General features: G+C 41.6%; 1 protein-coding gene across 1 annotated transcript in view; it reads left to right on the top strand.

Moving 5' to 3' along the window:
- CFAP20DC (CFAP20 domain containing) overlaps positions 1 to 8,938 on the top strand; it is a 69,297-nt gene extending 60,359 nt beyond the window's left edge. Inside the window, exons 16-17 of the mRNA XM_077786146.1 lie at positions 2,869 to 2,960; positions 8,221 to 8,938. Of these exons, the coding sequence (XP_077642272.1) occupies positions 2,869 to 2,960; positions 8,221 to 8,333 (205 nt within the window). The 3' untranslated portion in view covers positions 8,334 to 8,938. The remainder of the gene's footprint in view (positions 1 to 2,868; positions 2,961 to 8,220) is intronic.
- The last annotated feature ends 14,374 nt before the right edge of the window (positions 8,939 to 23,312 follow it).

The following is a 23,312-nucleotide window of genomic DNA, read 5'->3' as shown; positions in this document are numbered from 1 at the left end:
TCCCTGATACATGCTTTTTTAATGAAAAAACACAAATCTTTAAATGCTTCTGGTTTATGCCAGACTGGTAGAAGTGCATATGTACTCTAAAGCTGTTATATTTTGTAACTCTGTTGGTCTGACTACGATAATTCTCTTCAGAGGTAAGCACTGTCTTTCTGTCTCCTTGCACTTTTGTATCAGCAGCTGCCCCAGCAGAAACATTCTAGTTCTTCTCTGGATCTCCAACATTGCTGCCTTTTGCAAAAGCTGTAGTGATTGTGGAAGGAAAACTAGCTTGGGAAGCAGAGGTGTTACTTACCTTACCTTCCCCAAATTTGTTGCAGTTTCTCTGAGAGATCACCTTTGCCTCTGCTGGCTTTGTTTCAGTGCAATTGTAGAGAGTCAGGTCCGTGCTGCTTTGTGCTGTCAGCCCATTCCTGTGGGGATGGTCAGAGTCTCATGATTTTGGGGGCTGATTTTCAGGCAGATCAAACCACACATGCAAGTGACATCAATGGAAAACACATTCTACCATGCTACTGGGCATCAACCTGCATTTAACTGTTATTCCTAAAAACTTCTGAAGCTTTGGTGTAGACAAAGAGCCTTTGGCTGCATTCAGGGAATGCAGATATGGTGACAGTGACAGCTAATAATGAGAAGTCTAAGCAAGCACATGGCTGTGTGCATTGCTTGTACCAACTCCCAGTGGCCTTAGCTAACAGCAGAAGAGAAGGATTGGCTGGGAAGCTGGCCATATATGTGAAAATTATATGATGCTATAAGAAAATTTTAAAGTATGTTTTTTAGATTTTGACATGATGATTCGATATATCTTCCTTTAAATCTGCCATGCTACTTGCTGGATTTCTACACCAACAGTTCTGTTTCCTGAGGCGGAAAATTAGATTTTTCCATTTTGACTGCAAACAGATAGGTGATTGTCCCCAGATTCAACCCAGATTATGCACACATGCCAACAGGAGATGATGTAGAATCAATAACAAGTCCAGAAGTAGCAGAAAAACTAAAAAACACTAAAGCAGTCAGCATATTTTAGCAATTGTACCAGATGACTGAGCCTTGCCAGATTTCTCTGACAGAAGCAACTTGAACATGAGATCACAAAGGCTTTTCAGAAAATAGAAGTGTATTACTTATTTCCTTGGTGTTGGACAATCAAGTTGAGATAGTTACCATCTGGAATGTAAAGAAATCTGCCAAGCTTTGAAAAAATTTATCCCTTTTAGGCAAAGCCATGGATGTTGAAGTTACCTCTACAGCTCTGGCTAATCTCCCCAGCCTGTAGCACAAGTTCACATGCCTTTGTGCTAGCTGTTGGAACAGCCAGACACAAGATAAATCAATCCCAAACCAAGTTTAATTTACTCTTTAGAGCTGCACTGCTCCCATCAGCATGAAGCAAACATATGGGAATTTATCCCCTTCCATACCTCTTGCCTTGCAGTGAAATAGGTTGGTCCAAAATGTTGGATCTGGTTCTATCAAAATGAGGTGATTCATTGAAGTCTCTCAAATTCTGTGTTCAAGTGTTGACTTGCAGTTGTTCAGTCTAGTTAATGATGGTATGGAAGTTTTAATGTGTCGCAGCCCTTTACTGCTGGAGAGGAGAGATGGGAATTTAAGCTATTCACAGCGTGCAGAGATTAATTTCATATGTGAAAAGTATTACAAGACCTGGTCACCTGAACAAAGAATGTCTTTGTGACATGGATGTGTCCCTCCGGTGCTATCTTTCTCTGCTAGATAGTATATGAGTGACTTTGTCACTCCACTGCAGTTTGCAATAAAAAAAAAGTGACAACAATAACAATAAAAACAGCTGTTCTGTTTTCCTTTCTCTGAGCTGCAACAATCAAAGACAGTGTTTCATTAAGTGGGGTATGTGAAAGGAGCATTGTCCTTTGCATGAATGTATGATGGCATGGAAATAATTTTTAGAAGTCATGACACTAGTGTCCACGAGAGACATAATTTGTCCATGAATAGAAGAAAGTACTCTGTCCTCTGTGATGAAGATCCCATCAAAATCTTTTTCTTTACAGAAGTAAAATAGATACAGGACACCTGTGATAAAAGTCCTCTATTTTGTCTTGCCAGTAGGTAGAATCATGTTATGTTCAATAACAAATTTTTTATCTATTACATACAAGATTTTATAACAATAGAAAATGGATAGAAAGAATTATTTAGAATGTATTTGCCTAAGAATGTTTTTTCCCCTCATATCAACAACAACATTCAGACTCAATCCAATGTTTCCTCTTCAGAAAACTGTTAGTAGCATCCATATCTGTCTCAGCTCAGCTCTAACTCACCACCCACCCAGACAGGGAAAGTTCTGGGTCTGTCACCCCCCTGCAGGGGCACCAAGCACTGCCAAGTCAGTGGTGACCAAACCAAACCCATCTTGTGATTGTCTTTGAGCCTCTTCCTTTAGACAGGATAAGGATTTTTAATCAATTTGACTCCCATAGGTTGTTCATTCCAAGCCTTTATTTCTCAGAAAAAGACTCTGATGGGTCCTGTAGGCTTTCAAAGGATAACTGTGTGTTACTTGTACACCCTCTGCTGAGAGAACCACACCAGCTGAAATCTGAAAAGCAAACCTGATTTGAACCACAGATTTTAATGTGAAAAGAAGAGGTGAAAAAGCCTGAATGGAGAAAGCTTCAAAATTTAATAATTATATTAACTGTAAAGTTTATTTTCATAATAATAAAATCCAGCTTGATTTTGTTCCAGAAAACTTGACAACATGCAGTTTCTTTTGGCTTTTTTTTTTTTTAATAATCAAAAGAATTATTAAAAAACAGGAACACAAACTGGGTTTTTATAGATTATATTTTGATTTATATTTTTCAGGGACTGCTTAAATGTGTTCAGTCCCCCTATCATCCCTGGAAGCCAACAACTAGAAGAGAACACTAAATCTTCAACAAAACAGAGAACTCCAGGTAGGAATTTATGAAGACAATTAAAAGAACCTGGGTAGAAAGATACTTGTTCTTCCTGTAGTGCTGGTACTGCCTTCTCATAGTTTTCTATCCTACTACTTTTTGGTTTCAAGTTTCCTTGTTTATGAATCTCAGCTCGAGACAGCAGAGTTTTCCATGTAGTATTATTTGCCTTTGCTAGAAGAATAACATGCAGTTGCTATTTCCTGGTGTTCTGGCTCTATACAGATTAACTCATAAAAAATGCATTTTATTTGTTAAAAATAAGAAATTTATGCTAATGGGATGACAAACCTACATAAGAAAGAGCACAAAGACTAAACATTCTTATTCAGAGGCATGATTATACTTGCATAAGAGATACTTCTCTTATGAAGAAAAATTGCAGATTTAGCTTTAAATGAAACTTAGTGTGATTTCCTGAGGACTGCTGTCACCAGAGTTACAGGCTTTTGCTTATTAATGGTGTTTGCTTAGAGAATGGTAAAGACCTTAACTGAAACTGGAAAGTCAACAACAGAATAAAGAAAATACCTTGTTTTCATCAAATGCCCTTTTTGTTATCAGTTATCTTAGGAAACAGGGTGGAAGGATCATCATTATAGAGCATCATAAAATGGTTTGGGCTGGAAGGGACCTTGGAGTCCAGATCCAGCCCCCCTGCCATGGACAGGGACACCTTCCCCTCAGCCAGGCTGCTCAAGGCCACGTCCAACCTGGCCTTGGACACTTCCAGGACAGAGATCTGCATTTTTCTTCAGGTCTCAGGAATTCACTGGGAGCTCTCATAAATCTGACCCCTCTATTCTGGCTGTCCAAGGGGTAAAGATGTCTCAGTGATTTACTGTCTAAAATAAATTATGCCACTCAAATTGGGAACATTTTCATAGACGTAGACTTGTAATTGTTTGTGACAGCAAAATACAATTTTTCTGTCAGGAAAGGACCTTGCTGTGAGGAATCAAGTAATATGTTGCGTTAAGGGTCCTAAATAAGCCAAACAGAATTGAACAGTCATCCTTGAGCTACAGGCACATTGGATAAAAATTCATGAAAGGTCCCAGAGAACGTTTTTCATTTGTATTATGAAATCCAACGCTTGTTGCGGTAAATCTATAATTTTTGTAAATTTTGTAATCATGTTACTATCTTTAAAAAGCTTTTAAAAAATAAGTATATTTGGGAATTTGCATTTCTCCTGTTACCCACACTAGAATTTCCAAACTGTTTTGTGAATTGTTTATAAACACATTTTCCTTTAAGCTGAAATATTTTACATCATGTGCCTGTGATTGCACATTTTGAGAAGAGAAATTGTCTATATACCATAGCTTTTTATTTTGGTTTTTTATTTTTTTACCTTCATTCAGTCAAATTCTGACTCTTGTATATGTAGGATGTTTCTAATTTTGATAACTTCATACAGAAACATTTCTATCTCCAGATACTCAAAAATCCCAGCTGTAATGAAGTGATCATTTCTTCAAGAAATAAAGAGAGAGCAACAAAACCATTGCATGACCTTCCCTGCCCAGACAGGACAGTTTGGAATTTTTCTGAACTACTGGACATCCCTGTCTATGAAAGTAGCAGAGAAGCTGCAGCTGCAGTGCTGTGTGATAAAGGCCTGTCAGATTAGATCATCCCCATCCAACATCAGAATCTGGGTATTTTCCTGGATCTTAGGTTTAAAAAAATCCTGATGGACCATGGTAACTAGATGGTTTAGAGTATCATTTTTGAAAGAGGTGCTAAATAAAATGTGTCCTGTGATATATCTCGAGGACTTTGGTAAATTTTTTTTTCATTATTCACTTCACTCAAGGTCAGTTATTTCTGTGGAAAAAGAGCTGGTTTATCACTGACAGTTATATACCATATCTGAACAACTGAATGCTCAAATCCATTCCAGAAAATTCTGCTCCCTGCTTAGCCTCACTTTTTTTTTTTTTGATTTTTCAACATCACGTTAGAAAATTACTTATTTTCATGTTGGGAAGTCTTCCAAGATTATTTACTCTGTGCAGTTTTCCAGTGTTCCAAGTATCACAAGATAACAAAATCATATAATCAGCCATGAAAATCTGCAGTGAATCACAATGTATTCCAGACAGAATTTTGTCTAGAAGTATCCTTAAAGAAAAATAGTATAGCATTAGTAAATTAATAAAGATAGGTCAATTCTTATATTTTAAAAAAAAAATCTTTAAGTTGAGGTTTAACTTTGGGGAGGAAAGTGACTCCTTTCTAAGAAAGCATTTCACTCTGTAGTTATTTTCTTAACATTTGCACCATCCATTAGTTAAATGTGAGATGCAATGAGAAGTAGTCTTCTATCCAACAGGTTTCCAAATACAATACAAGGAAAATTTAGACTCATAAATATTATAAATGTCTATAGATTTTTCCATTATAGGGGACTGATGTTTCTGAGGTATATACAGTTTTGTCTTGACATAGCAAAGTGACAATGGCAAAGCTATAAATATTCTGGAACAAACTTTATGGTATCTTGGTCTTAAGACCAAGGGATAAGGTTATAAAAACTCTAGGAACCACACAATCTTTTTTTTGGGCCACAGCTGCTGACAGTATTCATATGGTAACCCTGCTGTACATAATTACAGGATAGGTTTGAGCACTGTATTTCAAGGATCACCTTGGAGAAAATATCAGCAGTGTTCTTTTCACCACACCATCTGCTGACAGCTGATCCAGTGCATTTGACTTGCATCAGAGTCAGAATATGATCCATGGATCTTAAGTGAGATTTGCTACAAAGTCTTTTGTAATATTAAAACCTAGAATATGATAAAAATATATTTATGTGAAAAGGGAATCTACTTATTTTAGTTCTCCAGACTGTGGTGACTATGTAAACACTGTTGACATAATCCAAATAACAATACAGTTTTTTGTACATTCATTTCTGAGTTCAGAAAAAGCTGCCACATGCCTGCCTGTTCTTTGTCACCTGGTTTTAGACATCTTGATCTTTTTCCAGAAAAATAATAGCTCCCCTGATTTCAGTGGGGCAGCATTTCATTTAATATAGCAGGTATTTACAGGTACTAGCTACCTTCAGTCTTCTTTCAGCTCAACAAAAAAACACTCATCCCTCTGTAATGCATATCACAGACCTCAGTTTTCATTTAAAATCAAATTATTCTCTCACTTCAAATGCCATTTAATTTTTTAGTGATTTAAGAACAAAAGCTTTGATTTTGTTTTCACCATGAGATGTAAATTAAACTCCAAAGAGGCTTCTTCATACAATTCTGAGCAGCTTCAACCCCAAAAGTGTGGGTGGTGGCAAGATGAACAGAGATGGAAATTGTCTTTGAAAGTGACCTGTTGACCAGTTAATTTGGCCACAAGCACTTCTTTCCTATATATGGACAGGTTGCCCAGAATGTACCCCTTCAAACAAGAAAGAAATTCTAACCTTCTAACACAGCCATTACATCCTATTGGAGTATTTTAGAATAATATAATTTAATTTAAGTAGTGCTTTTATTTAGGAAGAACAGCAATGAGATTTTCATAAGTCTGCTCAGAACTGAATACACCATCCTGCCATTGGAAATTTGTTGCAACACCTAGAAATGATCTATACTGCATTTGGGGATCTTGTGAGCTGCTAAAAAAAAGAAGCCTGACTTTAAAAACAAGATAGGTTTAGAAAACTCAGTTCTCCTTTTGGTCACATGAAAATACATGCAGGGAATTATTGATATAAAGGTATAAATCCAACTAGTCCTGGATGCAGTATCATTTTGATTTGATATAAATTCAAGACACACAGGGAAAGAGCTATACCTCTGATGGGGCTGAAGAATTTCTTTTTCTAACTCAAACCAAGGAGTATATTGAGTGGCCAGTTCCAAGGTAAAGAGGGAGAGACATTTAAGCTTAGGGGAGAAAAGAGAATAATTTTAAAGTAAAGCATAGGCCCTGGAAGGCAAAATAATAAAAGGAAGAATGCAGTGGAAATATCAGCATGGTTTCAGGTGAAATGGGAAGGCTGTGAGGGAGTGAGGCATGAAGAGCATTTGCTTGTGTAGTGTGATCTGAAATGGAGAAAAAGACATTCAGTTCTCCCCCTTCTTTCTGCCCTGCATCACTTTTCCCAAGAGCTGTCCAAAGAAAATATCCCAGTTGACCTCATTTATTTTTCCAGGCCTGATGAAGCACCCACAGCAGGGAGGGAAATAATTTGGCTTCACCTTCTTATCTTTGGTTAGAGTGAAGGACAGCTTCTTTCTGATGGCATTTGTTAGATGCTACTGAGGAAACAAAACTGAAATCTCTTCTAAAGGGATGAAGTGCACACTTTTGTATGCATCAAATGCACCAAGTTCCTTTCTGGTCTCCAGATAATGTAACCTATATATTGCTGTGTGATCCTGGCTGTAAATAGACTCTGAGAGTTGTGAAACCATTGCTGTTTGCATAACAGGCCATTACTTGTCATGGAGCTTTAGGGTGTGCAAAGCACTCAATATTAGCAAACTGAGGATGGGATGAACATTTATGATGAAATTCAAGATACAGATTGCATTCAGCTATGAACTACCTCCTATCAAAAAGCTGTAGATCATATGACTTAAATTTAGCTTATATGAGAGACACACAGGTTCTGAAAAGAAGTTAAAATATATAAAGCATCTGTAAGAAAAGCCTGTAGGGGTTTATCAGTGTATTTTAGACTAAAGATTAATTTCTGTTACCTGAAAATTTTCTCGTATTTTATATAACTTTAGACAAGCTAGATTTAAAATTTAAAATTTAAAATTTTTATTGTCTCTGATACTGAAAGATCTTTTGCACAGATTTACTTATTCTGGATATTTAGGTGACATATAGAATACAAGACATCTGAATTCTTTCATTCTTACAGGCCTTAAGTATGCACTATCTTTGTTCAAACTAAAAAATTATTAAGAAGGAATTATTGAGGAAAATACCACTGAAGAATACTTTCACCCACTATTAGTAAAGGTACTTTTGGTGAACTGCTCCACTGAACTTTGAAAAGTCCAGTTGTTGAGCGAACTCCAGCTGACCTCATTTCACTCAGTTAAGTACAAGTCTTCAGAAATAAAATAAAAATGTGAATTGCTGTTATCTTGAAGGCAACAATTCAGAAGTCAGAAGATTATACATTTGAAAGAAAAAATCTCACATCTGACAGAAAGATATTTCCATGTTATTGTTTGAGGGAAGAGTGATTTATTCTTACTTTCTCTACTTCACGCAGGTGAAGATCACCCCAGTGCTGAAGAAGATGAGGAAGTTTTGACTCTTTTGTATGATCCATTTCTGAACTGTTACTTTGACACAAATTCTGGGAAATACCATGAATTGGCATAGTCAGAACATCAGAGGATATTATTTTGTATTCATAATATCTTCTGACTTCTTGCAAAATCTGACTGAGCCATACAATTTATTATATAACTTAAATTAAACAATAGTTTTGCAACCAAATTAATATATTTGGCAAACCATGTCTTATTTTTATAGCTTTGTATTAAATTGTAATGCAGTGGAAGATCACATAGCATAAAAGTTCCTTGTGTCTAAGACAGTTATTTGCTAGTCTAATTTATTTCCAATATTCACAGCTTCCATATGAAAACAAATGAAGCTGAATCAAGAAGGTTGGTGGTGTTTATGTGTAAATCATGGTTTCATTCAAATAAAAAAAATTACTTGTTTACTGTGTATTTTGTGAGATGCTGAAGGTATCAGCTGCTGTCAGCTTTCCTCCTGTAATAACACAGGGCTGCAGAGTGGTGAGAGGTTGGTCCAAAATTCCAAACCTGGAGTTTTGTTTCAGGTGAGGCGTGCATGTGGTTCATGTGGGAAGCTGTGCTCAAAGGGCAGGTCCAACATGTTTGTGTGAGGTTCTCCACTACACCTTGCAATGAAATATGCAATTCATTTAACACTTCTGTATTGGGTTTCGCTGCAGTTTGCAGTGAGGACCCTAAGTTCCAGCTTGGAGTTTTAAATTGCCTGCATCACTGTGCATTTTGCTTTTATGGTATGTAAAATAACTCTTCTGATCATGGAGAAAAAATACAGATAAAGAGCAGAACATATGTAGCATTTGAAAGTGAAATCACTATAATCACTATGTATGTAAAATTAATCAAATACCGTGCATGTATTTTATTTGCTTTATTTATTTATGGATTTATTACTGTGCATGGATACTGTGTCATGTTCTTTGATCTAAAAGCTAGTTAACCTGACCCTGGTGTTCCTGGCTGCTGCTCAGCCCCGAGCTGTGCCCAACATTCCCAGCCCCAGAGCAAGTGCAGTGCTGCTTGCCAAAAGCATCCTCCAACCAACAGGACACTTCTCTAAAGGGTAAATAAATCATTGAAACACCAGCTGCCAGGTATAGGATAAAAGGTTTTGTTTTGGAGTTGTCCATGACACAGGAATTCCAAAGAGTTTTGTTTTAATGGAGTTGAGCCAGTGGAAGAGCTCAGCAGTTCAGTACATTTCACTTTCCTGGAGACAGCTGAAGGGAATGTGAAAGTCACATGGCAAAAGTGATCTATAGGCATTTCTGGTGATTCTTGTCCTAAGTTTCTACTTGATTATATCCAGTGCTGTCCCACTGTAATTATTTTCAAGCTGACTACTCAGTGAATTTTTAAGAATAATGTATTTGAATGTCATAAAGCAAGCTTAGTAAGCTCACTGCAAGTGATTTAAAATTATATGCCTGTAAATTATATGTAATTGTAGATTCCAGTTAATGAATATCCTAGAATCAATTGAAAATGCAGTTGTTAATAGTGGCTTGGCAGAAGATCAGATTGTGTATTTGGCTCTGTGGCAGGTACAAACATATCATCACAAATTGATTCAAGGAAGAGTAGCACTGAAATCCACAGGAAGACAGATACTGCACTGAGATAATTTATTTACCCTGCCTTAGCCAGAAAGATTTGTACCTGTTCTTGCTAATGCCATAATCAGTTTAAAAGTTCAATGAAATCATAATTTTGACTTTCAAAAATCAGATGCTGGCGTGTACATGCTTGTGCATGTCTGGCCACTTTAGCATCAGTTAGTGATCAGTACCACACTCCCTCTGTGCGTGGCAAGGGTACTTAAAATATGTTATTAATTTTCTTTCATAGCCACATGTCCCAGAGGAGAACTTGGGTGTTCCAGGGCACCCCTGTGAGTCCAGACTGGGTCCCTGATGCATCTGAGGTAGCCACTCTCTTGGGAGAAAAGAACCCAGCTAAATACTGGCTGCAAACTTGTGTCAGGAGGCATCCAAAGCTTGGGCAAAAGGGAATCCTTGGAGGCTCCACACTCTTATCCCCATTGTTAAGGAGCTAAGGAGTCAGGTGAGTAATGACAAGAGGTGCAGGGTGTCTGTTGTTCCCAGCTCACAGTCAAGTACAAATAGAACCTGTTTTCTTGTCATTAGCACAGTAGTATTTTATAAGTAAGCAGCTGTAACCTGCTTTTCAAAATCAGCAGTTTGGGATCCTTGCCCTTTGTGTTCTAGTTAGCAGCTTTATGTCTGCAGCATCCATGGGGATTGATTGCCATGATGCTGTGAACAACACCTCTGGCTTGAGCAGCACGAGAGGCTCACAAGGGCTCTGAGTTCTGCTCACAAAGTTTTTCTTAATCATCATCCTGTGAACCTCAAACTAAAGCACTGCTGACACACAGCAGGTGCTTTGTTGAGCCAATTTGTCAAAGCCAGCAGTTATGGCAAGTGATGAGGAACACAGAGATTTGCTCTTAGCAGTCATGTGCAATGTTTGAGGCCATGAGAATCACAGAGTTTTCACTAGAGCATGCTTTCCAACAGGTAAAAATACCTGTGTCAGGGCATAAAGTTTCATAAATTAAACTGCAGGGATTTATTCCTACAAACGTGGCATCAGTTATGATTTTTGGGAACTGAAATTTTGAAAAGCAGTAAATTTTTGTAAGGCTTTATTAATGTTCCTTGGACCTGCATTAAAAATAGAGGAACTGAAGTTAGCTTGGTGGAGCTGCTGGAGTCAGCAGCTCACAAGTCAACCAATTGGTCTCTCAGGCCTTTCAATGTTCCTTACACATGTGAGATGTAACTGATATCTTTGCTTTCTTCCTGCTTGCTAAGAAACAGTCAACCAGCTTTCAGCTAGTTCAGAAGTAAGAAGAAATCTTTAAAATACATTTTATTGCTTTAAAACACAGCCTAGAGCAGCAGTGTGTTTTTATATTGCTGGAATGATTCTCCTCACCACTCATTCTTTTTGTCTTATGTCCATCTACCATGGTTTTCTCCAAAGTCCAGCCAAATTATCAGGTTTCAGCCTTCAGGTGTCTGTGGAGAGCAGCAGCACTGAGGTGCAGCTCACTGGCAGCCTGGTACCTTGTGGAACCATGTGGATTCCTCCCAGCAGCTCTCAGACTTCATAATCTTGCAGTGCTGTACCCAAGTGTTGTCTGTACCTGAGCCTCATTATGCCAAACAAAGAACACACTCTGTCCTAAGGAGCTTACAGTTAGAAATCAATATTGATTTTTCTTCTCTGCTGCCTGGGTTACTAGGTGAGGAAATATGAAAAGTCATGCTTTATTATTCACATATTCTTCTGCCATAAACCATTCTGTTCAGAGACTCATCCTCTAAACACTGAGTCAAGTGGCAAGGATACACAGGCTGGAAAATCCTAGAAAATAATTTTTCCATCATGCATTTCATATTCCATTTTTTTTTCCATGGGGTACTTTTTTTTTAAAAAAAGGGTTTAATTTTTTTAAGCAATAGGCTACACGTAAAATGAAAAGACAATCCAGTCTTTCCTGTGTGATATTGCTGATAATCACTGCTTTTCTCATGGTTACTATAGAAACTTGGCATCCTTATCTGCCACCTTTTTTGGCATCTTGAAAAAAACTATTTAAATGCATTTTCCTGATAAACTGAAAGTTTGGATTCACCATACCCATGGGAATATGTAAGTGTAACAACAATATTTGTCATTTCTTCTTATTTAGTGTTTAACTTGCTCATTAGCAGCTGCAGAGGCATTTCTGACTGTGATGCTCAGGGATCCTGCTGCAGGCATTGTCACCAGCTCAAATGCAGAAGTCCTGGATGAAACCCAGGAGCAGCTGTGAGCTCCCAGGGGCTCACATGTAGCAGCCCAGGATGCAAAGACCTGAGCAGGATTTTGCTCTCATCACACCACTCTAAAGCTGTTCTGTTTCCAAGTTGCACAGTTTCCAAGCACACAAATAATCTGTGAGCATTAAACTGCATGGTAAGAGTGATGATGGAAGTTCCTGTGGTAAATCAGTGGTGAACCAACAGCCTTGTGATGTTTTTAATCCCTTTCCAAGTATGTGCCATCCAGTCTGCATGGCAGATGAGAGCGGGCTTGGGCTGGGGATGCTGAGGAGCTGAGACACATTTTTGGAGGTGAATACAAGGCCAATGCAAATACCAAGTGTCCCAGCTGAGCACGGCTCCCCAGTAGTTTCACATTTCTTTTGTTCTAAGGGCACCAGAATTATGCTTGTAACAAAGGCTGTTTTTGTAGTTCTGTCAAAATGTGGCTCAGATGGGTCCCTCTGCTTACACAGCCCCTGCACTGGTGTCCTTCAAGAACTCTGCACAGAAATGCCCTCAGCACTGGAAGAGAGAGGAGATGTCAACACCTGAACAGCTGCTTTTTGCTCCTGGCCATCAGGCACCCAGGTCCAGCCTGGGCTGCAGGGGCAGAACGTTCTGCTAAAGGCAGAGCACTCGGTGATCCATCCCTGCAGCTGTGACATCTCCAGCAGATCTCGGGGTTTTAATTTGTTAGCATGTTCTTTCACCAGGAGTTTTGAAGAACAGAGAGGTTTGAAAGATTATAGAAACAGGTTACAAAACAGCAGAAGAAAAATGCTATCAAGGGCCATGAAATAAAATGTAATTTTACTTTTGCATTGTGACTGGAGTGCTTCTGGGGACTAACCCTGTGTTCTCATCCCAGTCCTCACAGGTTTCCTTACCTGGCAAGTGCCAGACAAGAGGTTCAGGCTATGCCAATAGTGGGTTCTCTGTACTGACCCATAGAGCAACTTTAGAGTAAAATACTTTTATAAAGAAACTCAGCTAAGCTCCCAGTACAAACTCATAGTGTACTTCAAAAGATGTTTACATTAGACTGCTTAGGGGGTTTTTTGATGAAAAAGTTTATTATTGGATAATTGTGCATTTTATCTGCATGGGAGACCAAAAAACCCGAGGTCACAGAAATTACTGACGTTGTTTTAGAGCACTGCATATTTATTAGACCATCTGCTGCTGCAGCACTCAAGGCAGAAACCTTCATACAGGCAATCTATTCACAGCTACTGTTTTACCACCTGATGTGCAAAATATCAAAGCTCTAGATGCATTTATTACAGTATTGAGGAATTTTCTAATGAATACATAAAGCTCAGCAAACATCCCATGCAAGAGTTTCCTGCACATCAGGCTGCTGTTCCCTCACTGGGGCTTGAGAGGAGCCTCTGAGGAGGAATACCATTGTGTCAATGCTCCGAAATGTTAGTAGGGTAAAACTGAGTCATTCCAACTGTGTGCAGGCACATCCTTGCATGGGGCTGCCCATCACACTGCAGGGATTGAGCACAGAAAAACAGGGATGGACAGGGGCCGTGTGGGACAGTCTGGACACCCATGAAAGGCTCCTGCCATCCTCAACAAACTGCTGCTCCTCTGCAGTGCCACACAGCTCCCCCAGTGCATCAAAGCTCCCAGGGTACCCAGTCCCAGTGCTGCCTTCTCTGGGGTGATACCAAAGTGGCCAGAGCTAAAAATTTGCTGTGAGACCCCCAGATAGGAGCCCAGGGCATCACATCCTGAGCAGCAAAGCAGAGATGTTATTATGAGAGATGTGGTTCATAAGATGACCTTTTCCCTCTGCCCACTTAGAGCCAGGCTGGGACTCTACACTCAGCCCAGTGCAAAGCATGAAGAATCCTCCACCTCTGTGTGAAACAGCTTCATCCTGCCATGGGTGAGTGCCATGGCAGTGGAGCTGGGGGTGCTGAGTGCTCATCGTGCCATGGACACATTGCAGTGCCCTTGCTGTGCATCACACCTCACTAACATCACCTGTAAATCCCCACATGCCAATAGAAGGAGGTGTCTGGTCAGTCTGTAAGGTGCTCCAAGGACTCATCTTTTACTGCTATGTCCTGTTGACTTCCAGCTCGTAAGCAAACCACCACATGGCAGGTTCTGAGACACCCAGGAGAGGGGTGACAGCTCACATGGATCCATCATCCCATCTCCTGCTGCCACTTCCCCTCCAGAGCCACCTAAGAGCTCCACACACACAGACAGAAGGTATTTAGGGCATTTATACCTTCCCCCAAGTGTAACAGGGGGCTTGATACCACTTTGTGCACTCATCCCCTTGAAGGTCATCATGGGAACACTTTGCCACTGTTACAGGTTTAATAGGAATGAGCTGTGTAGTCAAATTTACAGCTGGGCTTGCAGCACTGAGTGCCAGGCAGAGTCCTGGTGCTGAGCCACGGTGCTGCTGCCATTGCCTGTGCAGGGAACTGCACCCAGCCCCACTCCCTGGGACATGCCTTTCTCCTCCTTGGGCTCTGCTGGCTCAGACCCCACCCATGTGAACTCAGAGCCCAGAAAATCTTGGTGACACACATTTATAGGGCTCTGCATAAAGAACACAGTGAAATGAGGATAAGGGTGCTAATGCATGAATTTGCTTTCCCTTCCTGGTCCTCTGACACCTCCAGCTCTGCAGCCCTCTTAGCAATAAACTCAGTGCCAGGAGATTAAAATGTACAACTACGTGGCACCTTATAAACCACATAAATATGAACTGGCAAGGCCCTGTAACAATGAAGGATTTTGCACAAAATGTTCAGGCACTAATTCAGTCTCAAGGCTCTCTTTCCACTGCAGTGGGTATGCAGTGCCATTATGAAATCTTGACTGAATAACCCTTTATTCTTCTAGGACACCTTTTTTTCTGTCTTCAACAAGGTTTTGTTTTGACCCAATCATAAAAATAAAGAGCATTAGAAATACAAATTCATTTAGTGATAGATTTGTTTTCCCTGGTAAAACATGTTATATGGTAGGAAAACACCTATTAACTTGTAGTTTATTTTAAAGCTAACAGATAATTATTGTTCTCTGGAAATTTTTTCCCAGTGAAGAGTTTAGTTTGCTGAATGGTCCCTTTCCATTTGCAGCACTGATGTTTCTCTCCCCCTGAATTAACACATTACCAGATGTTATCAAAACGAATGGCTGTGCTTTTGGCTTTGAATTTTTCTTCCACATTTTTGACAATTGTTTTTTATATCTTGCATATATCACCATAACATATGATAAAATAAAGCAAATTTAATGACTGTGAATAGTTAAGACACTTCTTCTCCTTTATGCAATGGCCTGTAACTATATTTTGAAGCAGTTAAAATCTTTTATCAAGCACATTGGCACATTTGTGTAGCTGGATCACTGAGCACACTAACAGCCCTTAAGAGCTCTCTCAGTGTCGTGTAAATCCTTCTTAACTCACGGTTTGTTGACCACAGTGGTTCTGGATGAGCATCTGATGCCAATCCCCACGTAGGCAGGGTGACACCTGCTACCACATCCCCACAGAAATTCCCAAAGTTCCTCTTGAAAAACCAAGCCAGATGTTGCAGATCATCACTGCTTCCAAAGGAAAACCCAGCTGGAGAGAGGACACCATTGGCAGTGGGCTGGTGAGGGGAACAGCCCAGCAAAGCCCCTTGATCCTGGGGGAAGGAGCTCCTGGGAAAAGCTCCAATCTTGTGTGGGACAAGGGAGCAGAAGCTCCTCATCCCCACAAGGCTCAGTCCTGGGGGAACAAGAGGTGACACCCAGTGCTTGGGTGTAACCAAGCTCGATGGCACCCAAATCTGCAAACCTCCTGAGTGTCCCAAACACCTGGAGCACCTCTCGTTCAGTGCCATCTGCAGTCAATGTGGGTGGAAGGGGTTATTTTGCTCCTTTTATGAGCTGAGTTATTTACTTGTTTGCTTGTATGCCTTACCCACACTGATGTTGTAATTAAACCTTGCTAAACTGCTCAGGCCCCCCTCAGGCATGTGTTGTAACATATTTTTTCCCCCTAGAACCATAATTATTGTGTAGGGGGGAGGGGAAAACCTGGGTGGTGAGGAAGGGTGTCAGGCCAGCTTGGTTGTAATAAATACCTATTTAGCAGGCAGGCAGAGGATGTTTAGTCCTAAATCAAATCGTGTATTAAAAGTGGGAATTGCTGAGATTGGTATTTACCTGTGAAACCAAAATTGCTTCATGAAGAAAATAATTATAGATGCAGGCTCTTTAAGAAAGCAGTTTTGAGCCTTTATTAAATAGTTAAAATCAAGATGCTGCTTTGAAGCACAGCATCAGCACATTGTGTGAGGGTTGGCTGGGAGGGGGCTGTGAGCTGTGTGTTGTACATACCCCACAGAGCTCTATCCCATGGTTTTCCAGTGAACTGCAATGCTTTCTAGGAGATAACAACTCCCATGAAGTAATATTAAAGCAGGTAAAACAGGGCACAAGGGAGGTGTTTTAGTACCAGAAAAGGCTGATGAGTTCAGGGAATTATTAAGGATAAAATGAAATTTATATTAATAATAGTAATTTATTAGCTGTAACAAGACAGCAAACACCCTAATGAGGGAGTACAGAGGCATAGGGCTCAGCATGGCTGCAGTGCCTGTTCCAAAGAAGCCCCTGGCTCCAAAGCAGCTTCAGTTCAGTGCTGGATTTACTCAGAGCCTTCTCCTGGGAAGCAGGTCAGTAGCCACTACCAGGAGAGTCTCTCTGGAGAGTCTCTGCAGCTGGGGCTCTGTGGGTGCAGGTGGAGATGCTGCGGTGCCCTGGGAGCTGCTTGGCCACACGTGCAGCACCAGGGAGGTGCTGGTGGCCGGGTGGCAGCTGACAGATGGCACAGAAAGCCCCAAATGCCCTACAAAGGTTTTTGCAGGGCCGGGGAGCTGCTTAACTATCACCCAAACCTGCTGTGGACACAGAGCCAGGAGCAGGGGGGCCCTTTCCTGTAACTCTCCTCCAGCATTACGAGACAGCTCTTCCAGGAACGTTCCCTCCCGTTGGAGCTTTACAGCTGAGGCACGCTGGAAGCTCACCAACAACTGTTTGGATCTGGACTATTTTTAGTCATTCCTGCCCAAAAGGGAAGTCTTTCCTGAAATAGGTGCTCCTCCTGCACGAGTGGCTTAGCATGGGATGTGGAGAGTCACTGGAAGGACAAAGAGCCCTGGGCTTGGTCTGCAGAATTGGGTTATTTGGGAAGGAATTGCTAAGGCATGCAGAGCAGCAGCTCATGGCAGTGCAGGCAGCGTGAGGGTTTGGGGTTGAACAGGAGTGTCTTTAGTCTGGATTTACAATGTCCCCTTCCAAGGATGGCAAAGCTGTGGTGAAGGACCCGGGGCAGCCCAAAGGCCTTGACTCTTGTCTTCACCCTGACTCTTCACCTCAGGAACTGCACCACTCTCCATGCAGCTCCTGGATGGGTTCTCGGTGACTGTGGGAGGTGGGAACAAACTGGGGGGAAATAGATGGATTCTTCTTATGGAGCTGTATGAAAAAAAGTCTCTTTATAAAAGTGTTTCTTAGGCAATTGGCCAGTGGTACAAAATGGCACATGGAATCATTCCTAAAAATGAACTGGTCACCGTGCTGCCCTACACAGAAGTTGATGGATATTACAGCCATGCCATTTTCAAGGAAATACAGACAGAAGTGCAAGAGTTTTCACCCAGCTTGGCTCAGCTACACTCTGTGTGTGCGTGTTCATTAAAGGGAATCATTTGTTCTGTTATCAGTTCTCTTGACTCAAACACAGGAGTCCAGCTATAAGAATTCTCACCAATGCTGGGATTTTGGATGTTCTAGGAGTGCCATTCATTGATGTGAGAACAGCATGATTCCCTCAGTCATGAGGGAATCTCTGTGACATGTGTTACACAAATGCCCCTCATGTTTGGCCACTCTGACTTGAAAAACTCTGGAGGAATTTGCACTTTTTTGCCATTTCAAATTTATTTTTAGCATTTCAAATTTTGCACAAATTTTACCATTTCCTTTGGTAGCATCAGCCATTTGCTCTGGGGCCAAACTGGCTGTGAACTGCATCGTGGCTGAACATCCTCTGGTGTACAGAAAAGGCAAACATAAGCTATTGAAACACAGCAGACAGAAGAAAGACTTTTCACCCTCTACAACCACAATGCTTGAGCTGTTGGTGCATTGTCACCATAAGGGACACTGGGTCAGGGCTCCAGCTCCAGGAGTTTCACCTTCTCAGGCACCTCCTTTGGAAAGTGAGGAAGGCACCTCCAGCCTCTCACTCATCAAATCCCTCAGCCTGCTTGTCTCAACCAAGAGTAAAGGCTAAATAAACACATCTAAACAACTGGAAAGCACATTGACATCCAACTTCAAAATAAAATGCAGTGAAGTGTGAAATTATACCTTTTATTCCATAAATCTTCAGCAAGCGGCATGGTTCTATAGCTTGTATCATGCTTTAATACTGGCAGAATTTAACACACCATGCAAAGCCCCATAAGGTAATTACATTTCATCTCAACAAAGCAACAAAATCCCAGCTCCTTCAACCCCCTCCATCTGAGGAAGGATTATAGACAATTCAGCGCATGTTGATTTTTCCTGGTGATAAATCCAAAGCAGGTCACCAATGAAATGTAAGTGTGGGCTCCCAAGGCAGCTGATTTGCAGAGGATAATAGAGATGCAATTTGGTGTCCTTCAAGGCAGTGTCACCCTGCTTTCTGAACCTTCCTGAGGTTTATCCTCCACCTAAAATAAGCTTAAAATGTAAAACTTAAGCTTGAACACACCACTTGGCAATTGCCTCTGTGCAGGGTGTTTACGTGCTTCACAGCAGAGCCCTATCCAGCTTTTAAAGAGTTATTTAATTTTGCAATAAATGAGGTTATGATGAAGATGATGATAGAAAACCAGCAGAAGACATTCACAGCCCCACATCCTGTAACACCAACCATCAATCTCCAGGGCTTTGGGCATTCCAGACCCACAGGCCAGGCTGGAAATATTTGTCAGCACAGGATGTGTTGGCTGCCCTTCTGCCAAACCAAGGGTATCTCTGTATACAACAAACCACAATTAATTTAACTAATTTATCCATTAACTGCCCTCAAATAAAGCCTCCAAACTTTAATTAGACCTTTGTGATTAAATGCAATTAAAACCCTTAAAGCAAGTCAAGAAGGACTGCAGGCACTCTCATTCCCAAAGCCAGCACAAAGCTACAAACACACACAGGAATGGATAACTGAAGGTGAGGACAAAAGCATCTTTCCCCAGGCACAAAGTAACATGACTTTCTATAATCCCTTACTCAGCCTCTGCAACAAGACCTTGGAAAGGGAACAGGACACAGTGGCCTCCTGAGGGATGGGGTGAGAGGCTCCAGTCCTAAAGGGGAGAGGAATGCAATTGCCTGCCATGATGGGTGGTGTTGCATCAGCTCAAATGATGATGAGGCCCCTCAGCAGCCCCGGCAGTGATGGGGTTCAGTGATGGCACAGACATAAGGGAAACTTGTTGGGACAATGCTTTTTTTTAATTCATTTCTTGTGCCTTGTTTCCTTGCATCTGAACCAAGCAGTCTGTGATAAATGTTGCACAGTGATGGGAAACAGTGGGGGAAAGCCACGACAGCTTCCCAGCACTTGGTGCTGTTGTATGAAACTCAAGGCAGACAATGCAGAAATACCTTGCACAAGCCTTTCTACACTTTTTGAGCTGATACACCTTATGAATGCAGCTCAGTTTCCAGTTCCTTCCAAAAAAAACCCAAAGACTTGAAGTGGTGCATGCAATTGTGTCGCCACAGTTGAGTCTTGTGCATGGAGAGGTCAGAGGGAAACCATCAAGTTTCCAAGACAGAGGGAATGACACTGAGCAGTGGCAGCACAGAGGATTAAATTGTACTAAGAATCACCTGAACACAGAGTAGTCTTGGTCTAAGACATAAAATTTTATGGGAAAATTTTATATCAAAAGTTCACAACCTTTCTAGGAGAGGATGAGCAGTGGAAGACCAAAATGAGGCAAAATACTGCAAGGAGAGCACTAGACATGTTGCACAGGGCAAAGAATTTGGTAATTTTATCATCAATTATGATGAAATAGGAAGACAAAACTAGAAATAGCTTTGAGAAACCAGGAAATGTTACTGGGGTGGGGGACAGCAAGGAGGTGAGCAGCAAGCAAGGAAAAAAATCAGATTTCTAAATATAAATCACATCCCGGTCCCTTGTTCCAGCTGTGGTCATTTCTCTTGCCCTTTAGACTTTTTGAAAAGCTGATACCAAGCTGTAACTTGAACAACCCCAAATCATCCCTGCTAATGGCAGCTGTATTCAGAATTGTATTCTGTAGTGAGCTGGAGTAGAAGGAGAGTTGCAATGGGCACCCTGCAGCTCCCCAGCCACTGCAGCTCAGAGTGTGCACGGCGCCAGGAAAAGCCCAGCAGGTGCAGAGAGTTCCCTGAGTTATTTCCTATTCTCTGTCTGGCAGTAAAGACACAGCTACACCGGGTGGTAACTCTTAGCAGATGGTGACTTTTTAAAGTTGATTGCTGTATAAATGATACTTTCTAAGTTTGCTCATTTTAATTCAGATTCTCAGTAGTGTGTTCAAATGTCAGAGAGCATCATATTTCTATCTTTTATTTCCTTTGTGAGCAGAAATCTTCTTTAAGAAGTCTAGGAATTACAGCTTGGGAGAGAAGATAGACTCCCTCGATGAAAGTGATCTACTTTACAAATGTTACAGAATACTATAAAAACAGGAGATGCAAAAAGCCCCACTGGCTTTGTTCTCAGTGGAGAGTTTGAATTTCTATTGCGCTTTTAAAGAGACATTTTGTCTGCACTGTAATGTTTTATTGGATCTGTGAGGTCCATTAGCAGCACAAAAGCAGGATTTCCTCTGCTGGCAGCACAGGGAGGGTGGGGAGTGGGGGGTGGAAGACATCTAATTAATTTACTACTGCAGGTAAATAATAACAGGACAACTGAATGAGGACCTTAGCTACCCCCCAGATGCCCGGCAGCCCCAAGCTGGGGTGGCCATGTGCCAGACCCCCATGTCCTGCTCTGCTGTAACCAGCCAGCAGGTCTGGCTGGCCCCATGTGCAGGACTGCCATGTACCACTTCAAATATTTGCTTTTCAATGACACAGACATGCCAGAACTGGCTACCAACAAACACCTCACTGACCCAGCTCTGAGCTCCATCGCCCAATGACATCAGTGCCCTGAAAAAAATGGAGGTGACAAATGGATGAATCAAATCACCTGTGTGATTTGCACTGCTGCAGATCCCCTGCCACCACAAGACAGCCCTGCCCATGTCCCCAGTTTGGTAAAGACCAGATCAGGTGCCACTGGGGCAAACTGGGGACATTCAAAGGGCTCTGGTACAGTCACTCATCTGCCCTCTGTACTTCACCTCCCCTCAGAGTCTGTGTCTCAGACCATTTATTTATTGCACCTCATTGGGAAAAAAAAAAAAAAAAAAAAAAAAAAAAAGGAAAGACATCCCCTGGCCAGAGGCAAATGTCCCAATTAAAGAGCAAACGATGCAGTAAAACAGCAGAGCATTCTTGAGAGCCGTGGTAAAAGCAGCCACCTCTTGTCCTCAATTTATGCTGCTCCCATCACCCTGGGCATTATATTTGTGCTGACAAGGATCAGTTTAACCCCTGCCTGCAATCTAATAAAAAGCTGGCATGGTGCAAGCATGCATAATCTTTCTTCAGTGTCCTAGAATGGATGCAATAAAAAACTGCTGCTGCTGCTCAATGGCCACAGCCACTGCCTGGAATAAATAACTCCCTGTCTGAAGCCAGCAGTGAGAAGGGCTTTGGACCAGAGGGTTTTCAGACCCTCATCCCTTTATAGAACTTTATAATCCTGAGGTTGTTTAGGTCAGAAAAAAGCTCTTAGGATCATTGAGTCCAACTGTTCCACCAGCACTGCCCAGCTCACCACTAAGCTATGACCCATGAGCCACATTTACACATCTTTTAAATCCCTCCAGTGACTCATCCACCTCCCTGGGCAGCCTCTTCCAATGCTTGACAAGCCTTTTGGTGAAGAAATTGTTCCTAATCTCCAGTCTAGAACTCCCCTGGTGCAGATTGAGTTCACTTCCTCTGGTCCTGTCACTCATTATTTGGGAGAAGAGACCAATGCCCACCTGGGTACAACCTCCTTTCAGGGAGCTGTAGAGAGCAGTGAGCACCTCCCTGAGCCTCCTTTCCTGTGGGCTGAGCCCCAGTTTCCAGCTTAGCACCCCAGCACACCTGTGAGTGCAGCACGTGCCCAATGCCATCACCCACCACCCCTCAGGATGTTCTGGGGGCAAAGCAAAAAGTCCCAAAGGCTTTGTGCCATCGACAAACAACAGATTCTTCCCCCTCTCACCATTAATTGACCAAGGCAGCACAGCAGAGCTGGCATTACGCTCTGCTACCCTTTGTAATGAAATCACTGCCTGTGCACAAGAAACAAATTCAACAATATGATACTAATAGGGTTAGAAATTTCCCATGCAAATATTAATAATTTATATCTGCATTCTTTTTTTTTTTTTTTTTTTAATACTGCTTGCAGTCTGTAGCAAGGAAGTGCTGAGGCCTACCAGCCTCTCTCACAGATCTTGTTTGGGAAAGGTGCAGGCGTTACCCAGCTGGAGATGGAGACCCCCAACACGGTTTCACCGGGGGTTCAAATTGGCTTTTGGAAATCATGTCCTGGCCTGTTTCAACAAGGAGACAATGCTTGCATGAACCAAGCAGCAGCAGGAGATGGATGTTGAGCCCAGGCCCCTTCCCACAGGCATCTTTGTCACACCTGCACCAAGATCCTGGGCTGCTGATGTCCCTGCAGCAGCCCGGGGTGAAATCAGCTGCCACTGAACACACCAAGCATCCACCTGAAACTTGAGGTAGCTGGCAGCAAAAGGAGCAACCTTTAGACTGCAAAGTCAGAGAGATTTAGGGACTGAGGAGAGGAGGGAAGGGGAGGACATTTTATGTTAGAAGTAGGGAGGGATTTGTGTTGAATGTCCTTTTTTTCAGCACTAAAAAAAGTCTCTGAAAGGAAGGGCAGTGACTGGGAACCTGCAGGGTTGAAAGAGAAGCTAATTCCCTCAGACAGGCATAATTGCTGCAATTCAGAATGGTAAAAATGTGGAATTAGGAATAATCAATGG

Source organism: Lonchura striata, chromosome 12, assembly GCF_046129695.1.
Source record: "Lonchura striata isolate bLonStr1 chromosome 12, bLonStr1.mat, whole genome shotgun sequence".
In the NCBI taxonomy this organism is placed as follows: domain Eukaryota; kingdom Metazoa; phylum Chordata; class Aves; order Passeriformes; family Estrildidae; genus Lonchura; species Lonchura striata.
Note: the sequence above shows the minus strand (reverse complement) of the source record. Positions and strands in the feature narration are given on the sequence as shown.